The sequence below is a fragment of the Amblyomma americanum genome, chromosome 11 (assembly GCF_052857255.1).
Source record: "Amblyomma americanum isolate KBUSLIRL-KWMA chromosome 11, ASM5285725v1, whole genome shotgun sequence".
NCBI lineage: Eukaryota > Metazoa > Arthropoda > Arachnida > Ixodida > Ixodidae > Amblyomma > Amblyomma americanum.
The window spans coordinates 6,031,028-6,045,593 of NC_135507.1; the positions used below are offsets into that span (position 1 = coordinate 6,031,028).

Consider the following 14,566-nt stretch of genomic DNA (forward strand, 5'->3'; position numbering starts at 1 on the left):
CTAGATTTTCGTAAGTGCTAATCAGCTGGCTGAACAACGAAACGTGGTTTTGTGCGCTTCAACCTTGTCTTTGATATGACCTCTGCAGGATGAACCCGAAGAGCCCAAGAAGGAGGAGGTCGCCTCCTCGGACAGTTCCGAGCTTCCTGCGGACGCGCCGGCGCCGCGTCTCTGCCACATGACCAAGTGGCGCGACTTCGAAGGGTACGGCTTCAACCTGCACGCCGAGAAGGACCGCCGGGGCCAGTACGTGGGCAAGATCGACGTCGGCAGCCCAGCCGAGCACGCGGGGCTGCGCGAGGGGGACCGCATCGTCGAGGTGAACGGCGTCAACGTCCAGCAGGAGGCGCACAGGGACATCGTGGAGCGCATCCGGGCCGTGCCGGACGAGACACGGCTGCTGGTTCTCACCGCCGACGGCGAGCAGTGGTACCGCGACCGGGGCATTGAAATCCGCGGGGACCAGGCCAACGTGGTGCGGCTGCGCAACCCACAGCTCAACCCGGCCACCAGCGGTGGCCAGGGCGACAACGGCAGCGACGGCATCGCCGCGGGAGCCTCTGCTGAAGCTGGCAGCGAAGGATCGCACGAGGATGACGCGGCTCAGTCGGCTCCTACGCCCATCCTGGTACGGTCCTGGTAGCGTGGGACGATGCTCCGTTTATCTGCTGAAGCGGTGTCCAAGTCTGTGAAGGAACTGCGAGCTGGGCCAGATGCAATGGGTTCCATCATTAGTATGAACTGTCATGTGCATTCATGTCATGGAAAATCTATTTCAACTTGCCCAGCTTGCAGTTTTGGGGTATATTTCTGGTGCTGATCCCGGTCGTCACGGTTGTGGAATGTCAAGGTTGAAAGTTCACAGGGTGCACTGAACAATATATATTCCTGTGCGCTCAGGCAGGCCAGTTTGCTGAAAAGACTGAAAAGAGCTCTGGAGGAAGGCGAGGTCGCTGGTATAGAAGAGATAGCTTGTACACCTTGAGTAAGACAGTGCACTGCTGCAGAAGCCATGCCTAGTATTACGTAATTATTGATGACTTGCACCTACCAACTTCGCATTGGCCATGTGCTTTGCATGTTGTATCATTTACTGCTGCGCATGGTCAGTATGTGAGCCCTATCCACTCGTGTGCACTTCATGTATGTGAACAGCTTTGTTAACTTGGCCCTGGCTAGCTTTTTCTTAATCTCTCGCTTTCACCACAGTGTGTTAGTAGTATTTTGAAGTAGTAGCTACATGACAGCGAAGTTGCCTAGGAACTTCAACCCACCGCAGCTGAAGTGAAGAATGCACTTCCAACTCTCATAGAATGATATTTACACATTAAGACAATATTGTTCAGGAATTACGGTGCTTATCAGTATTGCAAGGGTTTATTTTGCAGGCAAAGGCGAGCATAAAGTGTTACTGAACAAGGCGTTTTAAATAAACAGGTGTTTAATTCACGGCCAACTTAAAGGCATCTAATAATTCAAACTTTGGACGACTTGAATTCATCTGTATGTTTCGAATGCATGAAAGTATGAATGTTCATTGTATTCTCAGCCAGTTAATCATATGATGGGCCTTAAGCGTTAGCTGTACTCAGATTCATTAAAAAACTGTTTGCAATGATGTATCATTTTGCCTTTTTGTTGCGGCTGAACAACTGAAAGAAAGCTGTGTTCTAGCTACTGCATGAGCGAATTTTGCCAACTGAAAGGATTTCTTGTGTATTACTACTCATGCTGCTTCTTTTATCAGTTGTATGTATTTGACATCAATGCAGTGAAGGCAGAATTCTTGTGATCTTTCAGCTAGAGAATTTCATTTCATTTTTATTTCCTTAAAGACTTCCTGTAGGGGGTTTTACATAAGGGGTGGGGTTAACATGAGGAAGCAAAACATTTTTTCATGATGACAGGTGGGGTGTAATTTTTTCTAGGAACGTTGACGGACAGGTGATGGCTGCAATTTCATGGGGAATGTCGTTCCAGTCGCTTTCTGTTTGGAGGAAAAATGACTTGGAAAATGTAGTCGTACGGCCACGTTGGCGTATAAGTTTCAGCGGATGACCAATGTGGTGAGACGTGCGTGATGGCGGTGCGCAGATGTATGGCTGCTGTTTGGGCTGGGAATAATAAAATTTGTGAAATAGGCACAGGCTAGAAATACGGCGACGGAGGGAAAGACTATAATTGGGACTGTAGCTTGAGAGATGAAACACTAATATAGGATGAGTATGAGTGGTGAATGAAACGGGCGGCTCTGTTTTGCACGGCTTCTAATGAATCAATGAGGTAAGCTTGCTGTGGATTCCAGATGGCGGATGCATACTCAAGTTTTGGCCTGATTAATGATTTGTAAGCAAGTAGCTTTACATTTTGAAAGGCGTCAGGAAGATGACGTTTAAGAAAGCCTAGTTTTTTATTCGCAGATGATGTTAGCTTTGTTATGTACTTGCGCCATGGTAAGTCATTACTGATAGTGATGCCGAGGTAAGTATAGGACGGGACAAGTTCGACCGGAGAATAAGAAATCTTATAAGTAAATAAATGCGGGTTGCGACGACGATGGAAAGACATGAGCTTGCACTTATTGGGATTAAGAATCATCAACCAGCGATTGCACCATGATTGAATACGGTTAAGATTCTCCTGGAGGGATTCTTGATCAGTGGTATTAGTAATTGGGGCATAAATAACACAATTGTCGGTGAACAGACGGATATGACATGATAAATTTTGTGGCAGCTTGTGAACTGTTAGCAGCTACATGGTATCCAAGTTTGCCTGGGTTCACCGTGTCATTTCTTGTTTTGACACCAATATTGAGATTTCTTCTTGATGCTATTACTCTGCTTGCTGTAATGCCTCTTCTTCGATTGAGCTCTGGATATGTTGACTAATACATTTAACCTGCCATGGCACCATAGTGGTTGTGATACTGCTACTAAGCTTGGGGCTGCATAATTGAATTCCAGCTGTGACTTTCACATATTGATGGAAACAAAAAGGTTGAAAAATTTTTGCGTATCGAAATTTTGGTGCACATCAAAGAGCCCCGGGTGGTTGAAATTAATCATGGCCCCCCCATTGTGTCGTGCTACGTAGCTGCTCCCTTGGCTTTGAAACATTAAGAATAATTATGATTACTAAATTATTTTGTCAACAACAAAGTGTAATGCACACAACACCATGGTGCCGTTTATTGTGAGAGAAAATAGTAAAAAGAGTTGGTACAAGAGGAAGCAGCTTATCTAACTGGCCTCGGCTGATAAATTCTGCATCCATTATAAGTACTGATCTTGATTGGCTGATCGTAGCACACCTATGTTCTTGGTAATGCAGAGGCGGCAAAGTGGCTTGGAAGGCAAGGACAATGCCGATGAGGAAGACAGCCGCCCTGCGGAGTCTGAACCTGCAACAGCGAAAAAAGAGGTGAGCAGCTAATGCACATGAGCTAATGTCAATTTCATGTACTCTTCAGGCCCCAGACCAATGCACTTTTCCTGCTTTCCTGCCTAGTAACAAAGAAGCCACTGGTTTTCGAAATGAAGAGAAAAAAAAGCACAGGGTATTTTGAAGGTGTTGATTGTAATTGAGAAATGCATGGAAATTTTTTTTTTTGTGATGTAGATAAATTCACTTGCTGCTCAGGTGTGAACTGTGTGACTTTACCCCATCTGAGCATTGACTTAGTTCGTCTATTCTGGAATATGTTTTAAGATATTCAGTGTAGATAAAAGCATTCAGCGTCTCACTTGAAGAACCCCAGACATTGAAATCAACCCAGAGCATTCTACTGTGTGTGCCTTGCAGCATCTCCCTGAGCTCTGTGTGTGTAGAACCATTATAGGTATGTACATGGTGTTTCACCTAAGACTTTCCGCACTTTATAAAAATAAGCTTTTTGAATTCGAAGGCTGCTCATTCTGGCTTCGCATTGTCGGTGGTGTAGTACATCAGAATACAGCTAAGACATGCTAACTAGCAGGTTGGTTAACTAATTTTGAATAGTTAACTTTTTAACTATTACTGTTAGGCTCCTTAATTACTGAGATGCATGTAGCCCACCTTAAGTGTAATCTATATCAGTTTTTCAGAATTTCAAAAACGCAGTTGCCCTTGGCACTGTGGTTCAACAAATTTTGGCTATTTCAACAAGTTATATGCGCTGGAGAGTTTGCTTTGTCTGCAAGCTTCTCTAAAGCACATGTATTTTTGGCACGAATTAGCCAAAATTTGTACAGCGCCAAGGGTAACCGCGTTTTCGAAATTCTAGAAACTGATATGGATATTACTTACTGTGGGCTACATGCCCCTCAGCAACTAAGGAGCCTAACAGTGGTAGCTAACAACTCAGTATTAGTTAACCAGCCTGCTAATTAGCATGTCTCAGCTGTATGCTGATGCATTACACCGCTGACAATACTATGCCAAAAAAAAAAGTGCTGTTCGATCTCAAAAAGCTTATTTAAAAAAAAAATTGCAGAAAATCTTTGGTCAAACACCTAGCACACCTATACGATAGGGGACCCAAAAATAACTGGAATTTCCTGATAAAAAGCATAGACTTTAATTTGTTTATTGAAGACAACTCTTTTTTTTTTTTTTCAAATACAACTTTAATCACTTTCAGTGCACTCTCCATTAGTACTGATGCAAACGTTCATTCCCTTGTTGAAGCACCATGCAAATTTGGCCTCTTTGATACCTGCCAGTGCCGTCGTGACACTGCATTTGACTTATTGACATCAGCACAATGCTTGCCTTTCAAGTCCCTTTTCATCCGAAAGAACAAGTAGAAGTAATCTGGCACGTGGATAAAGGTAGTTGATTGCGTTAAGGCCAAAAACTGGCGAACACTGAGGGCAACATATGCAGGCGCATTCTCATGGTGCTAGAACCATCCACCGGACATTTTTGCACCACACTTCTGCGCAGCTGTTTCGACACCTCCAAATAGAATTGTTGGTTGATAGTCTGATTTTGAAGGATGAATTCTGAGTGCATGATCGCTTTGATGTAAAAAGAACAGATCAGCATCGTCTTCAAATTCGATTTTACCTGACGCACTTTATTTTTGGATGAGGCGATCCAGGTGGCTTGCATTGACTCGACTGTTGTTTACTTTCGGGATTCTACCCATAGCATAATGACTAGTCGCCTGTAACGCACCTCGATCGAATAACAAAAAGAATTGTCAGTTGTGAAAAACGATTCTCCTGCAGTATATTGGGGCATGACAACGGAAATTCTTGATGTTATAACAGGATTTGCTGTAGTATATTGTGAAGTCTCATGTCATAACAATAGCGCCAGTTCTGCCGGGACAACAGACACCTCCTCAATTCTACAGAAAAATGTTGCAATGACAGATTGACAAAAATTTTTCTCATATATTGGTTCTCGGTTCATGCACTTGAAGGATGACCGGAATAGGGCTGATATTCAATGGTCATAGCCCCCCTTTTAAACCAAGCAAATCATTCGTACACTAGCGTTTTACTGAGACCATGTTCTGTGTGAGCTGTTTGCATCATCACAACAGTTTCTACTGCGTTCTTGGTGAGTAAAAAACAAAACTTCACAGCTACATGTTATTCTTGAGAATCTGCCATTTCCTCGTGTCATGAGTGCACTACAACACACACACACAACTGCCAGGGAAACCGCACGCTTCATTGTTGGTTGATGCACCTTGGCATATTGGCTCAGAAGAGGTCCTCCCATAGCACCCTAGCGGCACAACATTGTTCCGTCTACCTTCCTTTGTCCGTGTTTGTTTCACGTTTTTAACTGAAGATGAATTCATACTACAAGTACATGATAGGCAGGAGTATGGCTCCAGTTATTTTTGGGTCCCCCCTGCGTAACAAATTAAGATCTTATCTGGGGAAAACTCAGTGTTATGGTCGGTTATATTCACCGCGAAGGCGTAAAGGTTCTCTTTTAGAAGTGTTTATCAATCTCGCTTGTATTTCCTCTCTCAGAGCTAATATGTTTGTGTGTTTGTGTTGGAACTTCAGTCTTCTTGTTCACTTTGCATTTGTTGAGTAGAATGCATAATCAAAAAAAATTGGAGAAAAGGCAGCATGAGGACAAAATTTATGATCTTGGCATGTCGTAGTCGCCCCTTGCCAGTTGTGTACACTAGTAATTGTTCTTCTTTACACTTTCACTGTTGTGTATGCGCACGTATGTGTTCACTATGCTTGAAATTTTCAACTTTGTCACATGCTACTTGGTGAATGTAAGTCAACATTAGTCATTTTGTTTTTGTGTTTAGCAGCACTGCAACGCTTTTGTTCTTTCCTTGGTTTCAATGACTGACACAAACCAGAGCAGTTGGCTACCAACAGTGTATATCCTGCTATTCAGATTGAGTACTAAGTGGTTCTGCCGTACACACTACACAGTTTCAGCCCTTTTAAACATTCACTGTTCATGTAATTCGGTGGACAGAGGTCCCCACCAAGTGTAGTTCAGCATGAAGGGATTTCATGTACACTGCTATAATGCCTTTCGCTGCAGCTGCAGTGCACTAATCTCACATAAAAATGTTTATACAGCCCCATTCCCAATCTGTGCTATCTCATAAGACCCACAAGGACCCATTTGACTTCTTCTGTGCTAAGAGTCTTAGGCTTTGCACAGGTCTCTCTAAGTTGGAGGGAAGGAAAGTTCATGGTAGTGCCCTTTCATATGTCTTCTGGGTAGCAGGGAACAGTATGCTACAAATATGTGCGTTCATTCCCGATGCCTATTACGGTGTTTACTGCCGCTCTTCTCCCCGCCGTTTCTGTGCATGCCTATGATAAAACTGTAGACCGCTGAACCAGTGTGCTTTGTCCTTAACAGTGGGGCACTTTTTTCATCTTGCTAGTCAGCATTTCTCTGCTGTGCATCTGGAGCTCTCTGGGAGACTCGAGAAGTGTACTATTCCGTTTCATCTGACCAAAATGGCACCTATTTGCACTTTGTCGCCTGAAGAAAAAAGTACTATTTGTGTTCACCGTTTTCCAAAAGTCAGGACACATTAGTGCCACTGTGTGTTGCTGAAGCTTAGCATGTTGTACTGAACTTCATGATGAATCACTATTACTGTGGGGATGCAGTTTCTTTCACCACCATTAAATTTATTTCCACAAGGCTGCCTCCCATATGAATATATTAAAGGGGAAATGAAATGGTCCCTGTTGAGTATCACAGTTTGTTGCACTATTCCCTGTTGAAACGTTTATATTTTTGCTGGTCATAGTCAGAATGGGCCTTAGTGAAACTGGTCCTAGCATAAATTTCTGTTGTAATGACTGCAAAAAAGTTCAGATGTGTATCCTTTCATGCCTACATATTTTTAAAGAAGATTAGTATGTTATTTATACATTTTCTAAACTTAAGGACCCTCAAAGTACTCTCTCTGAAAAAGAATTGGCTTCTCCTGATGCTCTTTTCATGTAAAGTGTTAGCCTTGAAAGCCTTATTCATTTTCATCTTTACCTTCTCCAGGTCTTGAAAATGATTTGATTTAAGGATAATTTGTCAGGCTCAGAAATATAAAATCCCAAGGGGCAAGGTCAGGGAGTGGGTTGGGAATCTTCCTGCCTGATTTTTCTTGGGATATTATTACGCACTCAATGCATTGCAGAGAAGAACTATGTCGTGATTCTTACATGCCAACTGAAACAAAATTTAACTTTGGCTAGAATAGTTGGTAATTTGCTGCCCACTGCGGTGGCTCACTTGCTTTGGCATTCACCTGCTGACCCCAAAATCGTCAAATCAAATCTCGGTTGCGGCAGCCACATTTCAGTGGAGGCAAAATGCAAAAATGCTTGTGTGCTGCGGGATCTTGGAACACATTGAAACATGCACTGAGGTGGTCTGAGTGCTGCGTGATCTCGAAGCACATTGTAACATGCACGGAGGTGGTCTGAGTTAGTCTGGAGTCTTCCGCTACAGTCTTCTTTGTAGCCCATGGGTCACCTCAGGACATTAAACCCCACATGACTCTGCCACCAGCACTTTGTGTTTACTTCATAAAACTAATTGTTACAACATCAAGGTGTATTGTTGGGCAAGTTGGTGAGACATTTTGTAGGAAAACAGCACTAAAAACACAGGACTGAGAAAGACTAAGAAAATTGTTACAAAGCTCCAACTTGTTCAAAAACTAGAATCATAATTACAAACGTTTAAAAGTCCTGTAGTGGGCGACACGTGCACCTGGTGGGTGCACATGTACACATACACTCACAATTATTATTTCTGTGTTTTAATATGCTATAATGTTGTGGGGAAGAAATTTCTCCCTAAAGTAGTCCGGCGGTTAATTGTGTTTGTTGATACCTGCTAGGGATGTTGTAATCATCACTTTTGGATGATAATCTCTGATTAGTCTATTGGTGCTTTAAAGCATGGGATCTGTTCTCAGTGTGCTACCATCTCTATAGTTGCAATACAGACTACTTCTATAGCAGAATGCCAGCTAACCTTGCTGATGCATTGTCAGGCTTGGGCCTAATCGATATGCTGCTGTCTTCCTCTTGTTATCATTTGGTACGTTATTGCCCACAGACTGATTCTCAGATTCTCTAGCCATTCCGTTCAATGATAGTATATTGTCTTGAACATTAAAAAACTTTAAAGCAGGGAGTGAGTTCTTGATGATCTCATTCACATAAGAAAAGGTAAAATTCCAAATGTAAATGAAGATAAGATAATATTAGAATGGAACTGAATGCAAAAGCTGCCTGTGAAATGTATATGGGTCTTAATCTTTTTATACTCAGCTATAGCAAGTGACTAGCATCGTTCATGTTTGTATATAAACGGTGCTGTAAAATATGGATTAACCAGCTGGCTGCAAATTGATGATGGGGTAATTATTTGTGGCATAATGCTTTGGATTGTTCATGTTTTAATTTGGCATTGTAGTATAAAACAGCCCACGTGAAAGATATTCGCCTACTAACCATGCTGTGCACTCTGTTCAGGAGGCCACGAGAGAAGAACCAGATGGTGCTGGCGACATGGCTGAGAGCCAAGTCACTGAGACGAACCGGGCTGAGGAGAGTCCGGCAGCTAAGCCTGCAGCACCTACAGAGTCCGCTACACTGGAGGCAACAAATGCCACAAGCAATGGCTCGCTCAACATGCTGAACATGAGCGCTTCAGAGATGCGGCAGTTGCTTGCGCAGCGCAAGAAGCACGACCCCAAGAAGATCCAAATGGACCTCAAGAAAAAATACGAGCTGATTGAGCAGATGTGAGCCTAATGTCATGCAGCCTCACTTTTGAATGACACAAGCAATAGCTGTGGCTAGTTTTTTGCACACATTAAGTGTGAGAGTGTATTAGACATCATTCCTTCACCCTGGAGATGGGGAGGACGATGGGGCAGGGCGAATGTGCAAGGAATTCTACATTTCAAGACAATTATTTGTACTCCTCATAACACCAATGGCACTGCTTTTGATATTATTAGTTTCCTTTTGTGGTGATCCCTTGTGAACAGAACATAGCGAATCAAGTGATTTATTGAGGCATTTGCAAGTTAAGCAGCAGTGGGCCATCAGTAGTGAGAGAACTGGCTATTGGATTAGTGCAAGTTGATAATGATCTTCACACTTTGGCATTGTCAAACTGTAAGCTGTAACATTGGTGCTTTTGGTAGTGGTTATATCCTGGCAGCATATCAGCACTGTTGATAACCTAGATTATCAGTTCTTGAGCACCACTTACTTGGCCGTTTTGATGGTTTGTCACTTAAAGGTGTATAACACCACCTGTGAAATTATCTCATTACGTTTGTGGCACTGTCTAATCATTGAAAGGGTGAAGTTTTGCACATTCCTTATAACTGGCTCAAACGACATAGCCAAAACTTTGGCTTGGATATTTGACTACTGTGCATTGTTTACACTGTTTTTCGTGTATGACCTTGTTTAATAGCTTTCTTGTGCAATGTGTGTACAGTGAGTGTCAGACTTCAGGGTGTTGTATTTCGCACTGTGTGAGATGCGTGTTTAGTGACTGACAGATGTAACCATGAAGGGCTAGCTGATTATACACCCTTGCGTGTAAATCAGTTTGATTTGCTAATTATTATAGGTAAGTCCGCCACGAAATGCTTAGATTGGCACTTAATAATCACAAAAGCCAAGATATAAACTGATCTTATATGCAAACCCACGTGAACAGCTTCCCAAATATGTTGCAACCTTTTTTTGTGGTGCACTGCTGAAGCATTTATGCTGTCAGATGTGCAGCTAGGAACCCAGTCATATCAGAGGAATGGATGTGTGTTAAGTGCTTGTTTCCACTTGGCCTGTGCTGTTCTGAATTTGGTGTAATGTGGAGCTTCTGTGTTGAGCAGTTTGCTTTAACCACTAGATCTCTATGTCTTGTGTAGTTCCATGCCTAACCACTAGCTGCTCCTTTTCTGGCATTTCTAGGTGCTTGTTTGTTAAGTAAGGATAACACTGCTTCTAATGCTGGACACAAATCTAGATCCTTAATTTTTGTTTCATGCTGCTACTATTTACTTTGGCTTCATTGCTCGTAAATGTCTCGTTATTGCTGTGTAACAAGTATAATCATGTAGTTACTTTACCTTGAGGGGCCAGTTTCTGTTCTTGATAGCAGAACTTTGACTGTCGCATTCCTTTTGCTGTGTGCGTTGCACACGCTACCACATTCCTTTCATTATGGTAAAAAGCAAGGGAATGTTGTTGAACATTGTGCACAATTAATAGTGACAAAATGGTTGTGTCAATTGTAGGTTTGCAGTCTCTGTGCAGTATCCTTCCTCAATAGTGGCTTTACTAAATAGTGCATGTCACTTCCCTTATATGCATTAACTGTTCTTTTTATCCGTGAAATTCAACTTTGATTGACCTGCAGTTGGACTAAAAATTAATGAAAGCTTTTCTTTCCAGACAACTTTTTATTAGAAGTAAAGAAATGAGTTTCCAGTTACTGCTGACACCATTTTCACTGTTTCTGCGAGCCTAATGATTTACATCTCTACCGAACAGTATGCAAACTCTTCCTGCTCATTTGAAGAGATGAATTCTTGGAACTACAAGGTTGTATATCATTCTGTTAGAATATTTTCAGTGTGCATTCTCTTTTTTAGAATCAGAAGGACTGCAATTTTTGAGAACCATTATAGAGGTACATATTATCTTTATACCATCCTTATGTGTGGTAGACCTTTATAGTACCAGAATTTTATTTTTGGTTAGCAGTCTCCGTGCTTTGCTGATATCTTGTGTAGTCCTTCCTGTCATTATTGTAATGTGCAAGTAACGTGCGGCCATGCATGTTTTTATTTTATACAAGCAAAGTTTGCTCATAATGATGTTGAAGAGCTCACTATGGTGGCAGCAAGTATGTAATGCGGTCTTTGCGCTTGGATACTGAGACAAGAAATTTTAGGGCCAGTATAATGCCTATCATCATTCTCAACCCATTAATGCTTACGCCATAAATGTGCATAAAGTACAGTTATCACTCCAAAGGTATTTGAATGGTGCACTTTATATAACTTATAATTGCTGCAGACACCGTGTTTCACTTGCTCTTGACAACACCAAGAAATTGTTCTCAGCTGCTTATGATGCCAATTGCAGTCTGCAAAATGTCATTCTCTCTACCATGTGATAAGCTTAACCATTGATGCTTATAACATTACAAATGGTCATTCTGACTTTCTCCTTTCTGTTGCCTAACCTAAGGTAAAAACGATAGGGGATGCTTGTAAGCTAGAGCCTTACTTGGCAAAATGGTTAGGATTTCAAGTGACAAAAGCAATGAGGTTCTTTTTGTAGGGAAACAAAGATCGTGAATTACTTTGAAAACCTCTTTTGACAATGATTGTCACACATGTGCCTGTTTGAAGAGCTGCTGATTGGTGCAGGTTTGTTGAACAGATTTAACATAATGTAAAGAAATGTGACAGTGTGATCAAAGCTGAACAATATTTTGTTGCTTGTCTTCTCTTTCTTATGTTTCATGTAATTGGACAAAGCACTTTGCACACACTTTTTACCAGCTTTTGTGTTGATTATTTTCTCAACTGTACCGTGTACTTGTTTTTGGAGAATTTCTGTTGCATTTTGTTTACTTTTTGACACAGTTTTTGGTGTTTTTATTTTTTATTCATTTTGTTTCACCACAAGAATTGCTTCCCAATAAGTGCTTGACCTCACAGGAACATTCCTTTTGGTTGAATGAGAGGGGCTTTTTTTGTATGCGTGTGGGGGGGATGTTAGGAGTTTGTAAAACAGTGCCTTGCCTTTTTCGACCAGCGCAGCATTGTCTCTTACAGTTCACATAGTTTTGTTTCTTATGTGTTGGTATGAAAGCTGATAAGTTTTCACAAATCATAAGTGTGGTCTTTCTCGAGTGCCTTATTGGTCCAGCTATGGCTTTCTGAAGCTGTCATCAGCTCAGCAATATAATTCAATGACATTTGCTGTTTCCAAATGCCATTTATCTCTAATGTATGGTGGGTGCAATCTCGTGTTGGGGATTATGGCACACTGATGCACTCTTTCCATGCAATTTGTTGTGTGAGTGAACATGGTTTATGGTCTGGTTGCCAAGAGCCCTCTTTGAGGGATTTCCCCCAAGTGCCTCTTGCTAATCCCAAATGTTGACTTTTTCTATCATTGAAAGGAGAGTGGAAGACTTAATTTTGCTAGCAGTATCTTCTTCCAGCAGCAATAAAGGTTTACTGAAAAAACTGTTGCTCAGTTTTATCATTTCTTATACCTGCAGGAACTGTAAATTCATTGGAACTTTGCAGATCTCATGCACACATGACTGTGTATCTGCTTCATGTAGTAGCACTGGACAGAGGTAAATTCAACAGCATATGGGTATTTGAGAAACCTATGTGGCTATGTGACTATGCTTTAGTGCATGTTAATTTTACTCTGGTGCATGCTTTGTGTATGTGCCATGCATAATTAGGCACGTTTTGACATCAGAGAATGCCTCCATGATCATGCTGTCCTGGATGCCTTCTTTTGTTGGATTCCATAGAGATATAATTCCCTGAACCACTGGGCTTTGTTTCAGTTTCTTCGTCATACTACTTGATGAGGCCGGCAAACATATTGCTACTCTGGCGTTTCTTATGTGAAAAGGTATCCCTTCTCAAGATCACACATGAAAGGAGCTGTAACAGTTCTCTTCCGCAGACACCAAAGAAATATCTTACTCAGCATGTGTCCTCGAAATGCAGACGGAAGAGCATGCATCCTCAAAGTGTAAAAAAAGGAACATCACTTGGAGTGAATGCCATTCACCTGCATTTCTGCTACATTTGTGAGGAAACTCTTAGTCATCTTAGCGACTTATCAGTTCATGCCCAGTGCTAAGAAAAGTTTCTGTGTTAAACAGGTCTGTGGATGCTTCGTCCATGACTCATTTTTGAAGGATGTGTGGATGCTTAGAGTCTCGTTAAGACTAATTTATCCATTTGCGGCACAGCATCTGCGATTGTGCACATGAGTTTTTTTCGAAGCATCTAGACTTGTTTTCACGAAGTAGATAATTCCGGATCATTTTAAACCTCTCCCTGGACTAATGGTAGGGCCATTTCATGTCTAGAAAAGAGGTTCGCTTTTAAAAAACAAGTAAAGATGGACGTTGAGATGTTGTTTGGTGCACCTGAAAGCGCTGTAATTTTTCTTCTCTCATGCAGTGAAATAAAGGACACTGTAGTTGATTTTAGTTGTGCAAGCTATTTCAGATGATCAGTGGTTTTGATGATCAGCTGCTGGCCCGAAATACGTGGTTTGATCCCAGCCGCAGTGGTCGAATTTCGATGGAGGCGAAATTTTAGAGGTCCTTGTGCTACTGTGCGGTGTCAGTGCACGTTAAAAAACCCCAGTTGGTTGAAATTTCCGGAGCCCTTCACTACGGCGTCCCTCATAGCCCGAGCCGCTTTGGGACGTTATAAACACCCGTAAACCATTAAAGAAAACAATTAATTGAGCATAAATGTTTTTTTTAAGAAAAGGGCTGAAATTTCGTGAGCGTGGCAGAGTGCACCATGCATGACTAACTTCAGTTTTTGGGCCATTCATGTTATTTTGTGATGCGCAAATGTTCAAATTTTTGTCGACAGTAGAACCTAATGCGTGTCTAAAAGTGTTCAGATGAGTTCTTGGGGATGACTAAAAATGTTGGAGCATTTGATTCCTTTTACATGGGCACTGAGTAAAAAAAAATCCGCTTATTTAAGATGAACTATTTCGGCGTGTCCTTCGGTAAGGGCGAACTTTCACAGTGACTGCGGACAACGATGACTCCGTCAGTGGTACTAGCGGGGTGTCCGTGCGGTACCCTCGAAGCAAAAGCGGAAAAAAAAATGACAGACGATTACGATAGCCGGTAATGCGAAATTTGAGTGCAGTTCTTCACGGGTGGGTGGGTGGCCACCCTGAGGGATCTTCCCGTGGCAGCCACATTCCAGGTGGCGTTTCGCTCTGCTACTTGGACAACCGGTTACACCGACGACTACGACGCGGAAGCCATGAACGTATTGCCTAAGAAGTGTGCTCTA

At 42.1% G+C, this 14,566-nt stretch overlaps 1 protein-coding gene across 1 annotated transcript in view; it reads left to right on the forward strand.

The window, feature by feature from the left end:
* Positions 1–13,722, forward strand: part of LOC144109518 (Na(+)/H(+) exchange regulatory cofactor NHE-RF1-like) — a 58,996-nt gene extending 45,274 nt beyond the window's left edge. Inside the window, exons 2-4 of the mRNA XM_077642342.1 lie at positions 89–628; positions 3,334–3,423; positions 8,982–13,722. Coding sequence (XP_077498468.1) covers positions 89–628; positions 3,334–3,423; positions 8,982–9,257 — 906 coding nt within the window. The 3' untranslated portion in view covers positions 9,258–13,722. The remainder of the gene's footprint in view (positions 1–88; positions 629–3,333; positions 3,424–8,981) is intronic.
* The last annotated feature ends 844 nt before the right edge of the window (positions 13,723–14,566 follow it).